We start from the raw sequence: 25042 nt of genomic DNA, 5'->3' as shown, positions 1-25042 counted from the left end.
GCACAAATGAGACTGTGGAGGGATCCACAGTGTAATCAGCTACTGCTTTCTATGGGCACTGGTACAATTGCCTCGGGTACCTGCTCTTTCTGGCACCATTTCTATAAATTTAAGAATCCAAATCCCAGATGGATTCAAACTCATGACTGTAAGCTATTACGCTGTTGTTCTGAGAGTTAATATCATTGTCTTGCCTACATTGTATTTGAGGTTCCATCAGTTCAATTCAAATTTTGAGTACCTACAACGTACAAGATAATATGCACTTGAATCCTGGCAACTGGGTCTTGATGACAAGGCTCAGATGGAAACTAGGCAGTTACAGTTTTTCAGGTGAAGAAACATTGAGTTAAATCCACTCTTTACTTCATCAGGTGTTTATTGTGTATGTACTATAACTAGACTAGTGAAGTCTGAAGACGTTAAAGTTATTCGAAGAATTTCATTTTTCCTCCCCCATTCTGCATGAACTGATAACCACAGCTTGTGAATCAGACACCCCCTTAAGGTGGAGTTGGCATGCCTGATAGCTTTGCTGAAATAAGCAGAAGTTTGTGTTTCCAAATTAAAAGCATGCAGGCAACTTTGCCTGTGTTTTCTTTTGGCACAGAGGAGATGCACCCCAGTTGTACTCTGGTGGCTTCAGAACAAAGCCTCAACACTCAGCTTATGGTAGTTCCTATGTATATTAAACACAATCTTTAAAGGTATGAAAACATTTTCACAACTGTGCAGGTGAGGGAAAAGGTAACATTTTTTCTTGGGTGTCCAAACTTCTAATGTCTATGTATAAACTGGGAATCTAGGATAGGAGGTGTTTCTAAGGGAGAGTCATTTGAAAGATGGAAAATTTTAGAAAGGAAGCACTCGAGCAATCTTTTTTTTTAATGCTTATTTATTTTTTAGAGAGGAAGAGCAGGAGTGGGGGAAGGGCAGAGGGAGATGGGAACAGAGGATCTGAAGTGAGTTCTGTGTTGACAGCAGAGAGCCCAGTGCAGGGCTCAAACTCATCAACCATGAGATCATGACCTGAGCCAAAGTCAGCCGCCTAACCAAATGAGCCACCCAAGAACCACTAAGCAATATGCTTTTAAAATACAACTTGAAGTTCTTGCACAAAGACAGAAATTAAGATGTTAACAATGGGAAAACATTGAAGTTTTTAAATGTAAGTTTTAAAATCTTTTCAATCTTCAGTGACACTAAAAAGGCTAGTTAAAAATAAGGAACGTAATAAGAATTATAATAAAGATGCTGGGAAAATCAAGTTATATTAAAAGGGCCCGGGGATAACGTGACAATCACGGTCAACATTTGCCGAGGTGTTCTGTGTCTACATTTTGTGTTTAAGGGAAGAGTATAATAAACCTGTTAGGTGAAAAACTAGCCAGGAGACTTGACCTCAACATTAGCAATCCTGCATCTTACCGGCCATTAACAGCTCAGTTTCATAGAGTCCATGGTGGGCTCTCATGTCTCAGAATAGCGCTTCAGTTGAAGGGACAAGTTGATAGCCAAAGGTGGCCGTTGGCGGGATAGTAAGAGATGCTGGGGTGGGAGGGAGGCAGGGTTCTGTGCTGGTAGAAACTTAGAACAAAAGAATCAGGAGTTAGACATTCTTTTTTGTGTCTCTGCATTTCTTTTCTGCTGTGTGTTTGTTTTGTATTCTCTCTTGTGGGATCCTAATCATGACAAGTATGAAAAATCGTAAGTTACTGTTGGTACTGTTTATATTTGCCTCCTGGATCACGTTTACAGTTTTCCAACACTCCACAAAGGAATCTCTTTCTGTGTCTTAACAGAAGTATAATTTTACTTCCTACTTCACCTGTTCTAGGAAAGTCCAAACAACCAGAGTTATACATCGTAGTACGGGAATTTGAAAAGCTTACACAGCCTTGAAGAACTAACATGTTTGATAACCATTACGCAGCACAGGAGAGGATAATTGTGTGTGTGTGTGTGTGTTTGTGTGTGTGTGCGCGCGCGCGCGCACGCGCATGCATGCATACATTCTTCCTCTGTCACACATCTGTGATGATTTTCTCCCCATGTGTAGCTTGTTTGTTCATTTCTTTAATGACATTTCTGCACAACACCTTTTCATGTTGATATAGTAAAATATAGTAAAATCCACCTTTATAAACAGTTGATTCTTTTTGAGTATTAAGAAACCCTTCCCTATTTCGGTGTCAGATTATTTATCTAAATATTCTATTTAAACCTTTAAAGGTTGCTTTAGACATTTAATCCTGTGACGGATCTGAGTTTTTTTCTTGGCTGATTTTTGTTTCCTTATGGATGATCACCTTTTCCGTTCTTATTTTGTGGTAGTTTTCTTCACTGCTGATTTCTCAAGACATTTTTGGTCATATATCAAAATTTCTGATAAGTACAGATCCTCCTCCATTTGTACTACTCCACTGACTAATATATCTTCCCCATATCAATGCTGCATTGCTATAATTAATATAATAATAATTTGCTTCATAGTTACTCTTAAAAACTTGTAGGTCAAGTTACCTTTGCTTAATCTACTTCACAATGTTCCTGGCTGGTCTTGACCCTTTACTCTTTATATGTTTTACAGTTGGTCTGCCAAATTTGCTGGAAAAAATCTTACTTAAATTTTATGTGCATTATATTAACCATGTAGATCAACTTGGGAAAACTGACATGTTCATAACATTATTTTGGTCTTTAGCACCATGTAATCTCTCTCCATTTATTTAGGTCTTTAAGATCATTCAGTAAATTTTAAAATTTTTGCATATATGTCTTGTATATCTTTTATTAGATTTATAACTAGGCATTATTTTATAATTTTTTGTTGCTGTTGTAAATAGTGTTTTTTAAATACATTTCCTTTTTTTTTTTTAATTTTTTTTCAACGTTTTTTATTTATTTTTGGGACAGAGAGAGACAGAGCATGAACGGGGGAGGGTCAGAGAGAGAGGGAGACACAGAATCGGAAACAGGCTCCAGGCTCCGAGCCATCAGCCCAGAGCCCGACGCGGGGCTCGAACTCACGGACCGCGAGATCGTGACCTGGCTGAAGTCGGACGCTTAACCGACTGCGCCACCCAGGCGCCCCTTAAATACATTTTCTAATTCCTTGTTGCTGATGTAAAGGAATACAGTTGACTTTTGCATATTGAACAACAAGATTTTGTTTTGCATGGTCTCTGATTCATTAATTTATGGATGCAAAGATCACCTGGAATTTCTCTGAGGATAGAAATGTACTTGCTTTAAAGTCTTGTTTTGCTTTTTCTGTTTCTATTACTTTGTTTTCTCTTTATTGAACTTAATACTTTTTCTTTCATGAGTTGGCTTTCATAAAATTTTGACTAATTCTTGTCTGGGTGTACATTCTTATACTTAAGATTCTGTGGTGGCCAGGCCTCTGAGTACTGTTACCTATTTTCTCCAGCGTGTTTGTAGCTCAGCTGCAGAAAGTACTCAAGGCAATAAATGCTCTGCATTTGTCTAGGGTGTTGCCACACATGCAGGGTCCTACCCTGCACCCTCAAACTTAAATATCTATAGCTTTTACTCACAGTAGAGTACAAAAGTTCCCATTTCTATCTGCCTGGCCAAGCACAAGGGGAAAAATAGGGAAGTATTAACCATCCCAATACTCCTCCTATGGGCCACTCCTTTACCACCTCTTAATCCTATCATCAGTTTCCTCCAGGTTTGTAATAGCCCTGAAGTGGTTTCCATCTTCTGCAGAACTCTCACTGACATGCATTTGGAGCCATGGTTTTCTTCTTTGATCTAATCTCCTCTGCCTTTTACTTTTCCTGCCTTTTACTGTTGACATTTCTTTCTTTGTTTGTTTCTTTGGTTGTTTCTTTCTAAGTAATCTCTCCACCCAATGTGGGGCTTGAACTCACGATTCCCAAGATCAAGAGTCATGTATTCTACTGACTGAGCCAGCCAAGCCCCCCTCTTTTTCAGACTTCTTATAAATTCTGGTCTAATTAAAGTACCTCTTCCTATTTCCAAGAATACTTAGAAAGTTTTAAGTTTTTTATTTTTCTGTCTTTCATTTCTGTGGGAAATTGAGGCTATAATATATCCCTTGTCCTCCTTTTTGAATCAGGAGTTTCCTATTTATTTTCACCAACAAGTTTTTGCACGGAGTATAATTTTATCATACTAAAAATTACTTAAATTTTTTATTTGAAGTTTTAACAATTAAAAATTCTGAGAATTATCTGATAATATCTGATGCTTAAGAAAGTACTCTGATAATGTTCCTGTCTTCTAGTTTATTATTTATTTCTTATCTAGTTCCTATAGCAACTAAAATAGGTTTTTAAGTTTCTAATTATTGTGAATTTCTTGATCTGTCCCTTGAATTCTGTCAATTTTTTTTCACATATAAATACATGGATGTGTAGGCACATACACATTTATGATTCCTATGTTTCTAGCAAATTGACTCTTACCACTTGTAAATGTCCATCTTTACGTCTGGTAACATGTTTTGTCTTGAAGTCTATTTTAATATTAGCTTTTTTATGCTTAAATGGTATATTAATTTCCATCCATTCACTTTCAGTCTGTAGATAACTTCATACTTTAACCTACATTCTTGTTAGACAGCAAATAGAGACACTTGGCTGGCTTAGTCAATAGAGCACATGACTCTTGATCCTGGGGCTATGAGTCCAAACCCAAATTGTATGTAGAGATTACTTAAAAATAAAAATTAAAAAAAAATATGCTTAGTCAAATTACTGGTTTTTTAATGTTTATATTTATTTATTTTGAGAGAGAGAGAGAGAGAGAGAGAGAGAGAGAGAGAGAATATCCCAAGCAGACTCCATGCTGTAAGTGCAGAGCCTAATGTGGGGCTTGAAATCGCTAACCATGAGATGATGAAATGAGCCAAAATCAAGAGTCAGATGCTGAACCAACTGAGCCTCCCAGGTGCCCTAGGCAATTTACTGTTAATAAAATTAATCACTAGATTTAAATCCACCAACTTGCTGTTTGTTTTCTCTTTGGCCCTTCTGTTCCTCTTTTGGGATGAATTGAATTTTTTTAGAATTTCCTTTTATTATTTTTACAGCTATAAGGTTTTTTTTAAGTGTTTCCTGTAGGTATTATTATATACACTCTTTTATAGTTAATATCGTGCTACTTCATGTAATCTGTAATAACCTTTCAACTATTTACTTCCGTTGACTCATCTCCCCATTCTTTATGTTGTAGTTTTCATATTATTACAAAATTGGTTTTCACTTTAAATAATTACATGCATTTTAGGGGTGCCTGGGTAGCTTAGCCAGTTGAGCATCCGACTTTGGCTCAGGTCATGAAATTACAGTTTGTGAGGTCAGGCCCCGCATCAGGCTGGCTGCTGTCAGCATGGAGCCTGCTTTGGATCCTCTGTGCCCCTGTGTCTCCCCTGCTTGGGCTCTTTCTCTCTCAAAGCTAAGCAAACATTTTGGGGCACTCAGTCAGTTAAGCATCTGCCTCTTGGTTTCAGCTCAGGTCATGATCTGATGGTAGATGAGATGGATCCCCTCATTGGGCTATGTGCTGACAGTGCAGAGCCTGCTTGGGATTCCCTCTCTTTCCCTCTGCTGTGCTCGTGTTCTCTCTCTCTCAAAATAAATGAATAAACCTAAGAAAAAACTTTTAAAAAATAATAATAATTGCATTCATTTTAAAGAAATTAGGAGACAAACATTTAGAAATTTATATTTATCCTTATTGTTACCGTTTCTGGTGTTTTTCATTCCTTCCAGAATATCCATGTTTCTATTTGTTGAATTTCCCTTCTGTTTGAAGAACTTGAGTTAGCACCCCTTATAATGCAAGCCCAGTGCTGTTCCTTATTCCAAGTTTCAACTTCCCTCCAGTGTCAACCTGCTAGTGGTAACTCTCTAGCGCTATGGGAAGGATTTTCTTTATTTTTGGTTTATTGTTAACTGCAGAATTGGTCTAACACAAGTTATTCTGCCTTTATTGAAAATTGTGAGATATTACTATAATTACTATGATTATCATTTTGTTATTTGATATGTTGATATTTTTCTTTATAAAAGCATTTTTATCAAATACCAGAGATGGTAATACAAACACTTAGTGTGTACCAGGTACCATTCCCAATGTTTTTCATGTTAGTCCATTAATACAATAACATATAAGGTGTGTATCTTTATGACTCAGTTTTTTAGATGATGAAACTGACGAACAGAGAAGTTAACAAACTTAACCAAGATTGTGTAACTAGTGGGTGACAGAGTTAGGTTTTAATCCAGGTAAATATCTCTAAAATTGAGCTAGCCAGTGCCGAAAGCATGTTGTAAGACTAGAATTCTCATTCACTTCTCCTTCAGGCACGAATTAGCACCACATTTCTGGAAAACTATTTGCCATCATGTGTTAAGAGCTTTAACAGTATTCACCACCTTGGACCAATAATTCTGTTTCTGAGTTCTCAGCAAATAACTTGGATTGCAAAGATTTATACCAAAAGTGTTCTTCACAGGATTATAAAAGTTGAATGCAATAAAAATCCAAAAATGGAAATAGGTAAACTGTTAAGTTGTATCCATAGGCTGGAATACTATATGAGCCAGTGACATAAGGTGAAGTTTTTAACAATACTATTTTTAAATCAAAATTCATTGATAATATTTAATTTGTTCATAATCATGTTAAATGGCATACAGAAAAATGAAAGAAAAATCACCATAAAATTAATAATAATTATCAATGGTTGGTATAATTATCACTGATTTATATCCCCTGTACAGTTTCACATCTCCCATTTTTAATAATCAATGTTATTTCAGGGGCACCTGGGTGGCTCAGTGGGCTAAGTTTCTGATCCTTGATTTCAGCTCAGGTCATGTTCTGTGAGTCAAGCCCCATGTTGGGCTCCACACTGACAGCCCAGAGCCTGCTTGGCATTTTCTCTCCTTGTCTCTTTCTTTCCCCTGTTCACATATGTGCCCCCCCACTCTGTCTCTCTCTCTCAAAATAAATAAACTCTTTAAAAAAAAGCATTTTAATAATCAGTGGTATTTTATGATTAGAAAATAGATATTTTTATAAACCTATGTTGATTATCTCCTAACTAGAACAATCTGAAAAAAACTAATAAATATCATAAAATGTTTAAGCAGAGTATAAAAGAACAGAAAAAAAATCATATTTTACATAAAATCCCCATGCATCTTAAACATTTTCTTAATATTTTTAATGACTGAGTTCTAGCTTTAAGATTAAATAATAAAACAGCAATAAAAATTGTGTGCTCTGCAGTTAAAAAACAATTTTTCCTGTCTTCACAATTGCCCAGCAAAAGTGTATTTTTAAAAAAAATTTTTAATGGTCATTTATTTTTGAGAGAGAGAGAGAGCAAGAGTGAGGGAGAGGCAGAGAAAGAGGGAAACACAGAATCTGAAGTAGGCTCCAGGCTCTGAGTTGTCAGCACAGAGCCTGAAGCGGGGCTTGAACTCAGAAACTGTGAGGTCATGACCTAGCTGAAGTCAGATGCTTAACCAACTGAGCCACCCAGGTGCCCCCGTAAAAGTGTATTTTATCATCACCACTTTAGGGAAGAAGATCCTAGAACCCAAAATAGATTAGCTGGTGAAAAGTGCAGTTCCACCACCAAATTTGAGGAAACTTATTTTTCCCGTGAAACATATATGATAATAAAATCTCCGTATCATTTTATTTCAGGTTTTGCATCTGCTCTTATTCTATAAAAGATCGAAGTTGGCTAGCCTACCAAAAATGATTATATTACATAAAGACATTGTCTATGTTCTTTATTGTATTCATCATCACCGCAGATAAGGACTACGCTTAAGATGCCCATCTCCCTCTGTCACTGGAGTTTTATCATGAAGCCTTCATGTCCTGAAGTACTACTGCATTCAATAGTTTCATCAGCAGAGACTGAGCTGAGAATAAAGGGAATCATGGAGACACTAGACCAGCTGATCCCACCCAGACCTTTCACCTACGTGAACACCACCACCGGTGCTGCACACAGCAGAGCCACGGTCCTTCACCCTCGAGATGCCTACTGCCGGGGGGATCAGCTAGACCTCCTTCTGGAGGTAAGGGGCCACTTGGGACACAGGAAGATGTATGGTGGGGATTTCCTGAGGCCAGGACGTCCTCCCCAGATCTGAAGGCAGGTGCTTCAGGAAAGGCGACAGACTTCAACAATGGCATCTTGACAGCTTCACCCTGGGAAGGCCGGGTATCTCTGTCTCTTCTGCTCATCCACCCCAGGGAAGGGGTGTCGGCTCTCTGGAGGCAAGGAACCAAGGCTATGACAGGGCGATCTTCACAGGCCAGTTTGCCAGGGGCACCTCCCATGTCAATACTGATTGTGCCCTGGTTTTAAACTCAAGCACTGAGCTATGTGCATACCTGGATACTCAAGAGCAAGTAGCCTTCCACTGGGTGAGACCTCAGCACATGCCCTGTGCTGCACTCACTCACATGCATTCCAAAAACAAGGATGTTTCTTGTCTCAGCAAACAAGAATGGAGACTCTTCAAAGGTAAATAATTATAGTCTGGAGACTACCTGGGAAAATATGGTAATGATTTAGCCTACATGTTGATCTAGTGAAAGTGCTAGGAGTATGTCCATTTTGGGACTCTATAATAAAGAGCCATTTTAGAAAAGGTCTTTGAATTCATTTGGGGACAGTGTTTACTTTCCAGTAGTCCCCAATCCTTGTGAATATTTAACCCTTATCATTGAAACAAAAAGGTACATAAACAGAATAAACGCTAAAAGGGAATCAGAAATATACATGTAAGTAAGTGCTTGAGTATATTCTTCTGTAAATTACCTTGCACATCTTCCGGGTATCTGCACCCCCTGGACTAGTAAACAAAGAAAGGGAAATGTAATCAGTGGCCTAGAACTGTGGGTACAGTAGTCAATTCGTAGAATTAAGTAACCGAAGCAGTAGATAATTAATGACTCATGTTTAATATTAACCCATTTATTTTTCAATATTTATTTATTTATTGTGAGAGAGAGAGAGAATATCCAGGGGAGGGGCAGAGAGAGAGGAAGAGCGAGAATCCCAGACTCCATGTTGTCATCACAGAGTCCAATGTGAGGCTCAATCCCATGGACAGCAAGATCATGACCTGAGCTGATATCAAAAAGTCAGACATTTAACCTACTGAGCTGCCCAGGTGCCAGTACTAAATCCATTTAAAGCGTTTCTTTCTTCAGGTGACTTGTTCATTGTTATCAGTCCTGTTGGTACTCTGGGTATCAGGCTTCTCTGTGGTGGGCCAAGATATCAGTTACCCAAGTGAATGAATGATTGGAATCACTAGGCTATCGTAAACCTGTTTTAAGAAGTGGAACTCACCATTAATCTATTAATCAGCAACAAATTACCTGATCATCCAACACAGTAAGCTTCAAATATCAAAGTTCTCTCCCAATTTACACCTAGGTGTTTACCTCTCCACATCACCACCATCATCCCCTTCCCACATCACTAAGAACCTAAAAATAACCATCTAAAGGTTTGCAACCTACCATCTAAGAGTTAGTTCATTAAAACAAAGTTGGGGGAGGGTGCCTGGGCACCTTAGTCGGTTAAGGGTCCAATTCTTGATTTCAACTCAAGTCAGGATCTCACCTTTCATGAGTTTTGAAACCCACATCAGGGTCTGCACTGATGGCACAAAGCCTGCTTGGGATTCTCTCTCCCTGTCTCTGCCCTCCCCCCACTTGTGTGTGTGCATGTGTGTGTGCGTGCATTCTCTCTCGCTCAAAAATTAGAAAAAAAAAAGAGTCCATTACAGTTTCCCCTCTTGGTTTTTGCTGCCTTTCAAAACATTCTAACATATAAAATAAGCAATTCCACACTTAGATTTATTAATTTCTCTTCAATTTCTTTGACTGCAAATATCTGAAGAAATCTCTCTTTCAAGTGATTTAAGGGGAAATCTTTTGTGTCTCTGTAAATTCAGCATTAACAGATTGATAATTGCTGGTAAACTTACACTGAAGTGTAAATATGTACCTAAAAGAAGAGATGCCTTTTTTTGAGATACCCAGGATACACAAATACGCTCCTGCCAGTTGAACATTAAACTATTTTTGTGGTTGGTGAATAGTCCCGTAGCCACTCAGATTCCCAGACTCCTCACAAACCACTGACTAATGGGTTAATACCTGGCGTATCTTGGACTCTACTCTAGCCTGCAGTCTTATCCATGTGAACTGCCCAAGTGCCAAAACAAACTAGTTCTTAATTATTTTTTATGTTACTCCGCATTTCACTCAAAGGATTTATGAGTATTTTTCTTTTTTACTTCTGTTAAGTCTCCTTTTTTTACTGAAGTATAATTGACATGCACTTTCCTATTGTCTTCAGTATATGTCATAGTGATTTGAAATTTTTATATATTAAGAAATCCCCATGATGTCCAGTTACCATCTGTCACCATGCAAAACTATTACAATGCCGCATGTACTTTACACCCCCATGACTTATTTATGTTACAACTGGAAGTTTGTACCTTTTAATCACCTTCACCTATTTCACCTACACCCTAATCTCTCCCCACTCAGCTAACAGTTTTCCGTATCTGTGTGTCCTGCTTTGTTTTGTTCATTTCTTTTATTGTTTTAGATTCTGCACAGAAGTGAAATTATAGGGCATTTATTTGTCTTCTCCTGTCAGACTTATTTCACTTAGCATAATACCCTGTAGGTTCATCCCTGCTATTGTAAATGGCAAGATCTCATTCTTCTTTATGGTTCACTTGCATTCCATTGTGTGTGTGTGTGTCTGTCTGTGTGTGTGTGTGTGTGTGTGTATTTACAAAATGTATATGTGTGTGTATATATTTACATACACACTTTTTCTTTATACATTCACCTATTGGTAGGCCCTTAGTTTGCTTCCGTATCTTGGCTAGTGTAAATAATGCTGCAGTAAACACAGGGGTGCATATGACTTTTCAAATTCGTGTTCTTGTTTTTTTCAAATAAATACCCCAAAGTGGAATTAGTGATTCCTCTGCCATTTCTTTTTTTTTTTTTTTTTAATAATTTTTTTCAACGTTTATTTATTTTTGGGACAGAGAGAGACAGAGCATGAACGGGGGAGGGGCAGAGAGAGAGGGAGACACAGAATCGGAAACAGGCTTCAGGCTCTGAGCCATCAGCCCAGAGCCCGGCGCGGGGCTCGAACTCACGGACCGCGAGATCGTGACCTGGCTGAAGTCGGACGCTTAACCGACTGCGCCACCCAGGCGCCCCTGCCATTTCTCCTTCTAATTTTTTTGAGAGGACTCCATACTGTTTTCCATAGTGGCCGCTTCAATTTACACTCCCACTAACACTGCACAGGGTTCCCTTTTCTCCACGTCCTCATCAACCCTTGTTAGTTTTTGTATCTTTCATGATAACACTTCACAGCCATCAAATTGGCTATCTCATTGTGGGTTTGATTTGCATTTGCCTATTGATTTATGATGTTGAGCATGTTATCATGTGTCTTTGAGACATCTCTATGTCTTCTGTGGAAAAAAAAAAAATCTCTTCATGTCCTGTGCTCAATACCAGATTGTTGGGGGTAGGAGGAGTTACACTAAGTTGTATAAGTTCTTTATATATATTGGATATTAACCACTTACAGGATTATGATTCCATTCAGTAGGTTGTTGTGTTGTTTAGTTGGTTTACTTGACTGTGCAAACGCTTTTTAGTTGGACGTGATCCCATTTGTATATATGAGCTTTTGTTGCCCTCGTCTTAGGAAATTGTTCCCTGAAAGTATTGCTAAAACCAGTGTCAAATTAGTTATGCCTTCTAGGAGTTTTATGGTTTCAGGTCTTAAATTCAAGTCTTTTAATATATTTTGAATTTGTTTTTGGTTATGGTATCAGATAATGATCCAGTTTCATTCTTTTACATGTAGCTGTCCAGTTTTCCAAATGCCATTTATTTTTTTTTAGTTTTGTTTTTTTTAATTGACTTATTTAAATTCAAGTTAGCTAACATACAGTGTACAATCAGTTTCAGGAGTAGAATCCAGTGATTCATCACTTCCATATAATACCCAGTGTTCATCCCAACAAGTGCCGTCCTTAATACCCATCACCCATTTAGCCCATCCCCCCCACCCATCTCCCCTCCAGCAACCTTCAGTTTGTTCTCCGTATTTGAGAGACTCTTATGGTTTCTCTCCTTCTCTGTTTTTATCTTATTTCCTCTTCCCTTCCCCTATGTCCATCTGTTTTGTTTCTTAAATTGCACATTTGAGTGAAATCATGATATTTGTCTTGGACTTAGTTCACTTAGCATAATATACTTTAGTTCGATCAACATTGTTGCAAATTACAAAATTACATTCTTTCTGATTACCCAGTAATATTCCCTTGTGTATATGCATATTTACCAGTCTTCTTTATCCATTCATCACTTGATGGACATTTGAGCTCTTTCCATAATTTGGCTCTTACTAATGGTTCTATAAACATTGGGGTGGATGTTCCCCTTTGAATTAGTATTTTTGTATCCTTTGGATAAATACCTAGTAGTGCAATTGCTGGGTCACAGGGTAGTTATATTTTTAATTTTTTGAGGAAACTCAACGCTGTCTTGAACAGTGGTTGCAACTTTGCATTTCCACCAAGAGTGCAAAAGTGTTCCCCTTTCTCTGCATCCTCATCAACATTTGTTGTTTTCTGAGTTGTTCGTTTCAGCCATTCCCATTCTGGTGTGAGGTAGTATCTCACTGTGGTTTTGATTTGTATTTCCCTGATGATGAGTGACGTTGAGCATCTTTTCATGTGTCAGCCATCTGGATGTCTTCTTTGCAAAAGTGTCTGTTCTTGTCTTCTGTCCCTTTCTTCACTGGATTATTTGATTTTTTGGGTGTTGAGTTTGATAAGTTCTTTATAGAATTTGGATACTAAGCCTTTATCCGATATGTCGTTTGTAAATATCTTCTATTCCGTCGGTTGCCTTTAGGTTTTCTTGGTTGTTTCCTTTGTGGTATAGAAGCTTTTTATCTTAATGAGGTCCCAATAGTTCATTTTTGCTTTTATTTCCCTTGCCTCCACAGACACGTCTATAAAGAAGTTGCTGCAGCCAAAGTCAGAGAGGTTACTGCCTGTTTTTTGTGTAGCGTTTTGATGCCTCCTGTCTCATATTTGTGTCTTTCATCCATTTTGAATTTATTTTTGTGTATAGTGTAAAAATTTGGTCCAGATTCATTCTTCATGCTGCTCTCTAGTTTTCCCAGCACCGTTTGCTGAAGAGACTGTCTTTTTTCCATTGGATACTCTTACCTGCTTTATGAAAGACTAGTTGCCATATGTTTGTGGGTCCATTTCTGAGTTCTCTATTATGTTCCATTGATCTGTTTTTGTGCCAATACCATACTGCCTTAATGATTGCAACTTTATAATCAAGCTTTGAAATCTGGAATTGTGATGCTTCTAGCTTTGATATAGAAACAAACAACCAAAACAAACAAACAAAAAAACCCCTGTGGAACAGATCAATGAAACTAAATGCTGGTTCTTTATTTTTGTTTTTTTTATGTTTGTTTATTTTTGAGAGAGTGAGGGTGCATGAGCAGGGGAGGAGCAGAGCAAGAGGGAGACCCAGAATCTGAAGCAGGCTCCACATTCTGAGCTGTCAGCACAGAGCCTGACACGGGGTTCAAACCCACAAACCATGAGATCATGACCAAGCCAAAGTCAGATGCTTAATTGACTGAGCCACCCAGGCCTCCCAATGCTGGTTCTTTGAAAGAATAAACAAAATTAGTAACCCCCTAGCCAGACTTACCCGAAAGAAAAGAGAGAGTACCCAGATAGATCAAATCATGAATGAAAGAGATGTCACCACCAACACCACAGAAATCCAAACAATTATAAGAGAATACTATGAAAAATTATATTCCAACAAACTGGGCAATCTGGAAGAAATGGACAAATTCCTAGTGACTCACAAACCACCAAAACTGAAACAGGAATAATTAGAAAATTTGAACAGAGTCATAACCAGCAAGGAAATTGAAACAGTAATCAAAAATCTCCCAACAAACAAAAGTCCTGTGCCAGATGGGAATTCCCAGGGGAATTGTACCAGACAGTTAAAGAGAAGAGTTAATACTTGTTCTTCTCAAACTGTTCCAAAAAATAGAATTGGTAGGAAAGCTTCCAAACTCATTCTATGAAGACAGCATTACCTTGATTCCAAAACCAGAGACCCAACTAAAAAGGAGACTTACAGGTCAATATTCCTGATGAACCATTCTCAACAACAGCCTAGCAAATTGAATTCAACAGTACATTAAAATAATTATTCACAGGGATGCCTGGGTGGCTCAGTTGGTTAAGCATCCACCTTCAGCTCAGATCATGATCTCACAGTTCATGAGTTCAAGCCCCGCATCAGGCTCTGCACCAACAGCTCAGAGCCTGGAGCTTGCTTTGGATTCTGTGTCTCCCTCTCACTCTGCCTCTCTGCCTGCCTCTGTCTCTCTCTCTCTCTCTCTTTCTCTCTCTATCTCTATCTCTCTCACTATCCCTGCTTTTTGCTCTCTCTGTCTCTCAAAAATAAACATTAAAAAAAAAAAACTCACCATGATCAAGTGGGATTTATTCCTGGCCTGCGGGACTGGTTCAGTAGTCGCAAATCAGTCAATATAATATACCACGTTAATAAAAAGAAAGGATGAGAATCATAGGATTCTGTCAATAGATGCAGAAAAAGCATTTGACAAAATACAGCATCCTTTCTTGATGAAAACTCTCAAGAGAGTAGGGATAGATGAAACACACTTCAACATGATAAAGGCCATATAAAAAAGACCCACAAGCTAATATCATCCTCGGTGGGGAAAAACTGAGAGCTTTCCCCCTAAGGTCAGGAACATGACAGGTAAGTCCACTATCACCACTGTTGTTCAACATAGTACTGGAAGTCCTAGTATAGTCCTAGCCTCATACAAAAATAAAGAAATAAAATGCATACAAATTATCAAGGAAGAAGTCAAACTTTAACTCTTTGCAGGTGACATGATCCGCTACACAGAAAACCCAAAGATACCACCCCAAACCTGCTAGATCTTATGTATGAATTCAGCAAAGTTGCAAGATAGAAGATCAACATACAGAAATTGGTTACATTTCTATACACCAAACATGAAGCAGCAGAAAGAGAAATCAAGAAATTGATCCCATTTACAATTCCAAAAATAATTATATACCTAGGAATAAACCTAACCAAAGAGGTAAAAGATCTGTATGCTGAAAACTATGGAAAGCGTATGAAGGAAATTGAAGGAGACACAAAGAAATGGAGAACATTCCATGCTCCTGGATAGGAAGAACAAATAGTGTTAAAATGTCAATACTACCCAAAGCAATCTACATGTTCAATGCAATCCCTATCAAAATAACACAAGCATTCTTCACAGAGCTAGAACAAACAATTCTAAAATTTGTATGGAACCAGAAAAGACCCCGAATAGCTAAAGTAATCTTAAAAAAGGAAACCTAGTACCATATATTGAAGAGACCGTGTTTTCCCCATTGCATATTCTTGCCTCTGTTTTCATACACGAATTGACCACATGAGTGTGGGTTTATTTCTGGTATCTCTTTTCTACTCTATTGATCTATGTGTTGTTTTGTGCCAGTAACATACTGCTTTGATGACTACAGTTTTGTAGTATAGTTTGAAATCAGACTATGATACCTCCAGCTTTGGTCTTTTTTCTCAAGATTGCTTTCACAGTTCAGGGTCTTTTGCGGTAACAAACAAATTTTAGGAATATGTGTTCTGGTTCTTTAAAAACTATTCGTATTTTGAGTAGTGTTGCATTGAATCTGTACATTGCCTTGAGTAGTATGGACGTTTTAACAATATTCTTCTATCGTGAGCATGCTATATTCTTCCATACGGTTTTGTCATCTTTAATTTCTTTTATCAGTTTCTTATGTTTTCAGTTGATAGGTTTTAAATCTCCTTTGTTAAATTTATTCTTAAGTATTTTATTCTTTTTGATGCAAGTATAATTGGAATTGTTTTCTTAATTTGTCTTTCTGCTACTTTGTTATTAGTGTATAGAAAGAACAGATTTCTGAATATTGATTATGTATTTTGTAACTTTACTGAATTTATGTTAATTAGTTTGGTGAAGCTTTCATGGTTACCTGTGTATAGTATTATGTTATCTCCAAATAGTAATAGTTCTTACCAATTTGGATGACATTTATTTCTTGTTTGATTGCTGTACAAGGACTTCCAATACTATGTTGAATAAAAGTGATGAGAGTGGACATTATTGTCTTGTTCCTGATCTTAGAGGAAAAGCTTTCAGCTTTTCTCTTTTGAGTATGGTGTTAGCTGTGGGTTTGTCATATATTGCCTTTCTTACGTTGAGATCTGTTCTTTCTATATTCACTTTAAGAGTTCATGTCATAGATGTATATTGAGTTTGGTCAAAATGCATCTATTAAGGTGATCTTAGGATTTTTATCCTAGTTTGGTAATACGGTATATCACATTGATTAATTTGCAGATACTGAACTTTCCTTGAATTCCTGGAATAAATCCCAGTCAATTGTGCTATATGATCTTTTTAATGTATTGTTGAATTTTATTTGTTAATATTCTGTTAAAGATCTTTTTCATCTAAGTTGATCATGAATATTGGCCTGTAATGGTGTGTGTGTGTGTGTGTGTGTGTGTTGTGTGTGTGTGCATGCGCAGTGTCTTTGCCTAGTTTTGCTATCAGGGTAGTGCTGGCCTCGTGAAATAGTTTGAAAGCATTGCTTTCTTTATAATTTCTTGGAATAATTTGGGAAAACTAGGTATTAACTTTTCTTTAGATGTTGATTAGAAATCACCTGTAAAGCTGTCAGGTCCTGGACCCTTGGTTTTTGAAAATTTTTAAATTACTGACTCAGTTTCATTTCCTGTAATGGCCTATTCTGATTTTCTATTTCTTTATGATGCAGAGTTAGAAAGCTGTTCATTTCTTCTAGGTTTTCCAAATTTTTGGCATGTGACTGTTCATAGTAATCTCTTAGGATACTTTATATCTGTAGTATCATTTTGTAAGCTCTCCTATTTCATTTCAGGATTTCATGTTCTCTTGTTTTTATTGATGAATCTGGCTTGACATTTATTGATTATCTTTTCAAAGAATGAGCTTTAATCCATTGATCTTTTCTATTTTTTTTCAGTCTGTTTCATTTATTTCCATTCTGACCTTTATTACATCTTTTCTTCTAACTTTAGGCTTTGTTCTTTTTCTCTAGTTTCTTCAGGTATAAAGCTGGATTGTTAATTTGGGGTTTTGGTTTGCTTGCTTGCTTACTTGCTATATTACTATAGCAATTACAATTACTCTCTTAGAGTAATATTACTATTACTCTCTTAGAATTGCTTTTGCTGTATCCCACAAATTTAGGAGAGTTGTGTTTCCATTTTCATTTGTCTCATGGTATTTTTATTTCCCCTTTGATTTTGTTTTAATCCTTCGGTTGTTTAGTAACATGTTTAATAAATGTGTTTAGTGTTTTCCAGGTCTTCTTGTAATCGATAACTAGTTTCATACTGTTGTGATTGGAAAAGATGCTTGTTTTGATGTCACTCTTCTTGAAGTTAATGAGACTTGTGACCTATCCTGGAGAATGTCCCATGTGCATCTTTAAAAAAAATGGGTGTTCTGGAGTTTTTGAATGAGATGTTCTATGGATATCTATAATGTGTCATTTAAGGCCACTGTTCCTTATTGGTTTTCTGTCTGGATGTTCTGCCCAGCAATGAAAGTGTGGAGTATTTAAGTCTCCTGTTAGTCTATTACTATCAATTTCCCCCTATGTCTTTAAATATTTGCTTTATGTAGTTAGATGCTTCAATGTTGGGTTGCATGAATAGTACAAACATTATATCCCTTCCTTGGATTCACTCCTTTATCATTATGTGATACCTCCTTTGTCTTTTGTTACAGTTTCTGTTTTAAAGTCTGTTTTGTCTGATATGAGTATTTTATACTATCTTTTTATTTTCATTTGCATGGAATATCTTATTTTCTTTCACTTTCAGCCTGTGTGTCTTTAGATCTGAAGTGAGTTTTTGTAGGCAGCTTAAAAATTGTCTTATTTTTTATCTGTTTTGCCACCCTATGCCTTCTTTTTTCTTAGAAGTGTTTTATTTTAAATGTATTTAATATGAACATGACTATGCAGATTTTCCATTTCATCTTTTGTTGATTTGGTAAGTTTTATTTTTCAAAGAATTGATCCATTTCATCTAAGTTTTGAAAATTTCTGGCATACATTTTTATTGTAATATTGATTTGGTACTTTTTAAATGTCTGCAGAATCTGGTGAAATCTTATTTTTCATTTCTAACAGTGGTAATGTGTGCTTTCTTTTTTCTCCATTGAAGCACTCCATTTAAATTTGAAGTAATTACTGGTAGGTATGTACTTATTGTTATTTTGTTCATTGCTTTCTGGTTCTTTCTGTGTTTCCTCCATTCCTTTCTTCTTCTTCTCTTCCCTTTTGGTTTATTTTCTTTTTTTTAATTATTTTTTTTTTGGCTTATTTTCTTTACAGTTATATTTGGATTCCTTTCTCTTTTGTGCATCTATTGTAGGTTTTTGGTTTATGGATATCACAAGGTTCATATATATACATACACACACACACACACACACACACACACATATATATATTTAAGCTGTTAGTTCAAGTTCAAATGCATTCTAAAATACTACATTTTTGTTCCCCCATCTGTTTTTTTTTTTTGATGTCTTATTTTACATCTTTTTATCTTGTGTATCCCTTAAATGCTTATTTTAGTTATAGTGGCCTAACCTGTTTTTGTGTTTAACTTTCATACTAGTTCTTTAAGTGACTCTTTACTACCTTTACTGCCTATTTGCCTTTACTAATGAAATTCTCTCCCTCCCTCTCTCTCTCTCTCTCTCTCTCTCTCTCTCACACACACACACACACACACACACACACACACACACAGATATGACCTACTGTTTTCTTTTTATCATTTCTTATAAGTCCAGTCTAGTGGTGATTAACTTCTTCAGTTTTTGCTAGTCCAGGAAACTCCATATTTCCTCCAATTCTGAATGATAACCTTGTTAGGTAGAGTATCCTTATTGTAAGTTTTTCCTTTTAGCACTCCAACTATATCCTTCCACTCTCTTCTGGCCTACTAAGTTTCTGCTAAAAATCAGCTGATAACCTTATGGGGTTTCTATGTATATGGTTATCCTTCTCTTCCTGATTTAAGATCCTCTTTTTACCTTTAACTTTTGCCATTTTGATTGGCATACCATGTCTTGGTATGAATCTCTTTGGATTCAACTTGTTTGGGACTCTGTGTTTCCTTCTCCAGGTTAGGGAAGTTTTCAACCATTACTTATTCAAATGAGTTTTTCTGCCCATTTCCTTCTCTCTCTTCTTCTGAGATCCTTATAATGTAAATGTTAGTATGCTTAATGTTATCCCATGGCTACCTTAAACTATCCTTATTTTTTTTATTTTTTTAATTTGTTTCAGTGTTTGTGTCATTCAGTTTGGGTGATCTTCACTATTCTGTCTTCCAGATTGCTATCCCATTCTTCTGTTGTATATACTCTACTGCTGATTTTTTCTAGTTTATTTTCCATTTCAGTTTGTATTCTTTGGCTCTGCTTTTTTTTATATTTTCTAACTCTTAAAGTTCTCCATTCTTCCATTTTGTTGATCATCATTATAACCATTATTTATCTCTGTTTTATTAAGGTTTTGGGGTAGGGTTATTTTGTTTTTTCATTTGGAACATAATTCTCAGTTCCTCATTTTGCTTCACTCTTTTTTTTTCTATGAAATAAGCAGAATAATCATGTCTCTCAGTCTTAATAGTGTGGCCTTGTGCAGGAGCATCCCCTGTGTAAACTGTGTGCCTGGTGGCTTTGGTAGAATGACTGGCGCTGGAGCAGGCATGGGTCATGAGGTACTAGGGTGTACTGTGCTGTGGCCACCCTGGTCAGACAGCTGGACCTGGAGTGGGCCTGGGCCAGGAGATCCTGTCACACACAGTGCCTTACAAGATGGCTGAGTCTGGAGTGGGTGCGTGCCAGGGGTTCCTGGTGTATATCATGCCAGGGCAGTCTAGGCCAACTTGGCAGGATGGCTGGGTAAAGCATGGCCTGGAGAAATCCTGTGGCATGCCACTCTGGGGCCCCTTGGTGGGACAGTTGGAGCTGGGGAGGGCACAAACTGGGGGTTGCAGGGTGGGGTGGTTCTTCTAGGGGCAGCTGGAGCTGTTGTGAACTAGGGGCACAGGACTTGCTTGGGGCAGCCCTAGTAAGCTGGCTAGAGCACTTGGACTCTGCTCCCATCAATGCTATTAAGATGGAAGGAGAATGCAAAAAATGGCACTTACCAGCATCTCCAGCCCCAGAAAGCGTTTCAGTAGCTCCTTGTCTATTTAGCAGATGATCTAGGATTAGTTAATGCATTTTCTTCACTTATAAACTAGTTGCCTTTTAAATAGCTGGTTTTTGCTGTGCCCTTAGATAGGGAAGTCTGTATGTAGACTCTTCTCCCTGTAGTCCCTCTATCATTTGTCATGCAGCAGCTGTTCAATCAGCCCTCACTTTTTCAGGAGGAATTGCTGTATATGTAATTGTAGATTTGGTGTGTCCATGGGAGAAGGTGAGTTCAGGGTCTTCCTATGCTGCCGTTCTGGACCCTCTGTTCAAAGAATTTAGTTTGATGATGGCATTTAAGGTGTTGTGACAGAATGGAGCAAACTTGGGGGTCAAGAGGGATAGAATGATAAAATAATTGAGTTTTTATTACTAAGCAAGAATTGGTAACTTTCATAGAAAGGCAAATAAATGCTTAAATTTTACCCAGAGTGTTCTTTTTCTTGGGGAGGCAGGGAAGGGGAGAAAACATGTTCTCTATAATGAACGTTAATGGGCATCACTTAGAAAATTCATATCAGAAAAAAATTATACTAAAAAAAACTATTACATTTAAAGGATGATGTTTCAATAGGCTTTTTCACCTCCCTCATGACCTATTAAGAGGATACTTAGAAAACATAATAGATTCTTAATAAATGGTGATGAATAAGGTGATATTTCGAAGATCCTATCTTGCTGATTCTTTGGCAGAAAAAACAGTTCGAATGAAAAAGAAATGTGAGTTTGGAATGGCATCCACAATCCCGGGTGGACATGTCTGGAAAGACACGTGGAATCCTGTCTCTTGTAGTTTGGCTCCAATCAAAATGAAAGAATGCCTAAGAGGAAATTTTATATATCTAATGGGAGATTCCACAATCTGCCAGTGGATGGAATATTTCAAAAACAGTATCAGCAGTATGCCACAGTCTAAGCTACTATTTATATCTCTTAAAGAAATTACTTTTATTTCAAGGTAGCAATAAGAAAGGCTTCTTCTTCATATTTCTTAATCACAACATACTCAAACTTTTCCAGACATCCTTCCCTTTCCTTTAAAACAATACGTTTATCTGACTGGAAGGGAGCAAGTATAGAAAAGGTTTATTACATTCCTATCCCTGTAGAATACATGCCTCAGTTTGTATCCAGCATGCTCAGAAAATTGTTAACAGAGCTGAAAATACCATAAGATATTGCCCATTTTCTACAGTTGGGATGATGCTTAAGAGTGTGAATTTTAGATCCTGTTGCCCTGGAAGGAAAATTTGACTTCTCCATGTCCTACCTGGATAATCTGGTGCAATTTACATAACTAGTGTCCCCCTCAGTTTCTTCATCTGTAAAATGCAGATGAAAATAGTACCCACCTGGTAAAATGAAGTATTATATACAATGCATTTAGAATTGTTTGTTACATAGTGAAGTTCTGTTTGGTATAAGCTATCATCACTGTATCATTACATGAAAAGAGAGATGCCAGGAGCAAGGTGATGACTTGGCATCAGTTAGAATTAGGCACAAAAAAAAAAACAACACATGCTTTTAAGTATTATCATATATAAACTCTGCCTCTTAGGAGCCATGACCTTTGGCATGTTACTTATTGTCAGTGAGTCATTTTCCTCATCGATCAACTCCACATGATACTACCTGGTAGTTATAAATACTAAATGAGATAATAGTTATAAAATTTTTAACACACTGCAAGGCACACAGACACATAGAAAGTGCCTAGAAAACTTCAATGCAGTTATCTAACATCCAGGTTGGGGCTAGAATCCAGTGGCTAGAATCTTAGTCCCGTTCTCTATTTACTAAACCAAGGATGCACAAAAAGTAATTCAGAACTCACTAGTAGATCTTAGCATTCTTACCTATAAAACTGTTACTGTTTGCCCATTGTGTCCTGGGTCGTGGCTATCATCACTGGGGACAGTGCACCTTATGTGGCTCTCTTATGGCCTTTCTGGAATGTTGCCACTATTGTGATCTCAAACTTAGAAAGTAAGCTTATCCTCCCACTATAAAATCAGTAGGGCCTTGGCTCCGAGCAGTATGTAGAACTCCCACCAGAAGGGATGAGTTTTAAATTGTGACCTCTGAACTCCTCCACACCTCAGTTTGGTGGTAATCTTTAAACAATTAAGGGTCTGGTGGTAATCTCTAGCATCACATTCAGTACCAGTGGATCTTTTAGGTTATAGAAAGTACTGAATTACTGAGTCACCTCCCTCTTTGTCTAATCTTTTAAATTGTAGCAAAATGTGTGTTACACATTTTGTTAAAAGTTAAATCTTACAGCATGCTTTGGGCAAGGATATTGAAGTAAATTAGCAGCAGAATGAAGACAATGATACTGCCATTTTCATTCAACTAATGCTCCAGTGTCTTCATTTTCAAACCCCCTGGGTTAAAACTTTAAATGTAGCCCTTTACTTCAAAGATGGCACTTGTTACAAAGCATTAATAATCCTCTTATATATATTTTCCTTAGAAGTTCTAACTACAAAGCAGCTGGCCCCGATAAAGGTCTAATTTATGGGATGAAAAATTGAAGGACATCATTTTATTCTGTTCATATTACATTTTCATAGGTTCTAAGATTGGGTAGACTGTTTTCACAAGAATTGGGAGGAAGTTCAAACTCAAGTGCAGATTCTGTCACTAGCTGTATAATTTTGAGCAGATCATTTCATCTCTTGGTTTTCTATAACATGGCAGTTAAATTGTGTGTGTGTGTGGGGGGGGTGGGTGTGTGTGTGTGTAGACACAGTAGTTCCCTCCTCACCCCCTTTTATCTATGGTTTCACTTTCCACATTTGGAGTTACTCACAATCACCTGTGGTCTGGAAGCAGAAGATAATCCTCCTGACATATTGTCAGAAGGTCAGTAGTAGCCAAAGGCCATGTCACAGCACTTACATCATTCGCCTCATTTCATCTCATCATGTAGGCGTTTTATCATCTCAAATCATCACAAGAAAAGAAAAAGGATGAGTGCAGTACAACAAGATCTTTTGAGAGAGAGATCACATTTATCTAACTTTATTCCAGTATATTATAATTATTCTCCTTTTTATTCATCTCTTACTGTGCCTAATTTATAAATTGAACTTTGTCATAGGAATGTATGTATAGGAAAAAACCTAGTATATATATGGTTCAGTGCTATCTGCAGTTTCAGGCACCCACTGTGGGTCTTGGAATGTATTCTTAATGGATAAGGGGGACATGTGTGTGGAAAGGAGGAGCACGCTTTGAGGTGAATGAATGTATAAATCCAAATAAATGCTTTGTAAACTATGAAGCCCTTCACAAATGGATAGTAAAACCATTATTATAGATGACATGCTCAATCCCATTCTAAGAATAGGTAAAGGAAATGCAGAAGCAGAGAATATAATTCCAGTCTTAAGGAAACAGAGTATTTGTTTCCTTAGGTTTATTTGGTTTTTGAAATGTATACTTCAATTAGTACTTTCTCTATCCTCAAATAAGCTTAATCTACAGCTCACAAAATGTACAAAAATAATACCTAAAAAATTACATCACACTCCAGTGAAGTTACTTGAATGCTTTCCATCCCCAATTTGCTTTTGCATGGTTCTACAAGGGAGCATGTATAATTTCTTATCTGCGTAGCAATTTTGATTCAAATAGTCTTCAAAGCTATTCTTTCAGTTGAACCAGTAATAAATCAGTCATGATTAACTTATGATAAACACCAAACCTTTTCTTCTGTCTTTATGATCTTTATAATTTTACACTTCTTTCATTTTGGGGATTACCTGTCATCAGCACTGAAGTCAATGGATCTGCCTGAGGCTGGAAAATTTCAACACTAACTTGCTGTGGACTTGGATGAGAATATCAACATTCAGTGGCAAAAACATGGTTATCCCTTGATTGGATCATTGACCTATGCAGTGAAAGAAATTGAGTACATTGCCAGAGTCATTGACAGAACTGGAGGAGATAAACACACTGTCATTGTTATTTCTCTGGGCCAGCATTTCAGACCCTTCCCCACTGATGTTTTTATCTGAAGGGCCCTCAATGTCCACAAAGCTGTTCAGCATCATCTTCTGAGAAGCCCAGACACTATGGTTATCATCAAGGCAGAAAACATCAGGGAGATGCACACCGATGTGGAAAGATTTAGTGATTTGCATGGTTACATCCAGTATCTTGCCATTAAGGACATTTTTCAAGATCTCTATGTGGGCATCATTGATGCCTGATAAAACAATTGCATATAGCAAAATAGTGTCCACCTGCCTCAATCTGTAGTCAGAAATCAAATTAATATATTGTTAAACTGTATTTGCTAGCTAACATCTCTGAAATTTATTTACTTAATTAAAAACATTTATGAAGTGTTCGCTGTCCTGTCAGATGCTGTATTTGGCTCTGCACTCCCAATCAGCATGAAATAATCTACACTATGGCTAATCCATAAACCACCAATTCAACCAAATCAGTTCTTTCTAATTGGCCTTCTACTTAAGAGGAAAAAAAAATTAATGCTCATGAAAGGGACCTACACTTCTTGATAAG

General features: G+C 37.2%; 1 protein-coding gene across 1 annotated transcript; it reads left to right on the top strand.

The window, feature by feature from the left end:
- The first annotated feature begins 1688 nt into the window (after positions 1 to 1688).
- NXPE4 (neurexophilin and PC-esterase domain family member 4) lies at positions 1689 to 24816 on the top strand. The gene is given in 6 exon segments (XM_053722169.1): positions 1689 to 1790; positions 7827 to 8145; positions 8148 to 8297; positions 8300 to 8548; positions 21194 to 21400; positions 24284 to 24816. Coding segments are annotated over 6 exon segments (1560 nt in total).
- The last annotated feature ends 226 nt before the right edge of the window (positions 24817 to 25042 follow it).

Source organism: Lynx rufus, unplaced genomic scaffold (genome assembly GCF_022079265.1).
Source record: "Lynx rufus isolate CCGP_SWC_20201006 ecotype Redwood Valley unplaced genomic scaffold, mLynRuf1.p SCAF_9, whole genome shotgun sequence".
Classification (NCBI taxonomy): Eukaryota; Metazoa; Chordata; class Mammalia; order Carnivora; family Felidae; genus Lynx; species Lynx rufus.
This window is presented reverse-complemented; position numbering and strand designations above follow the sequence as displayed.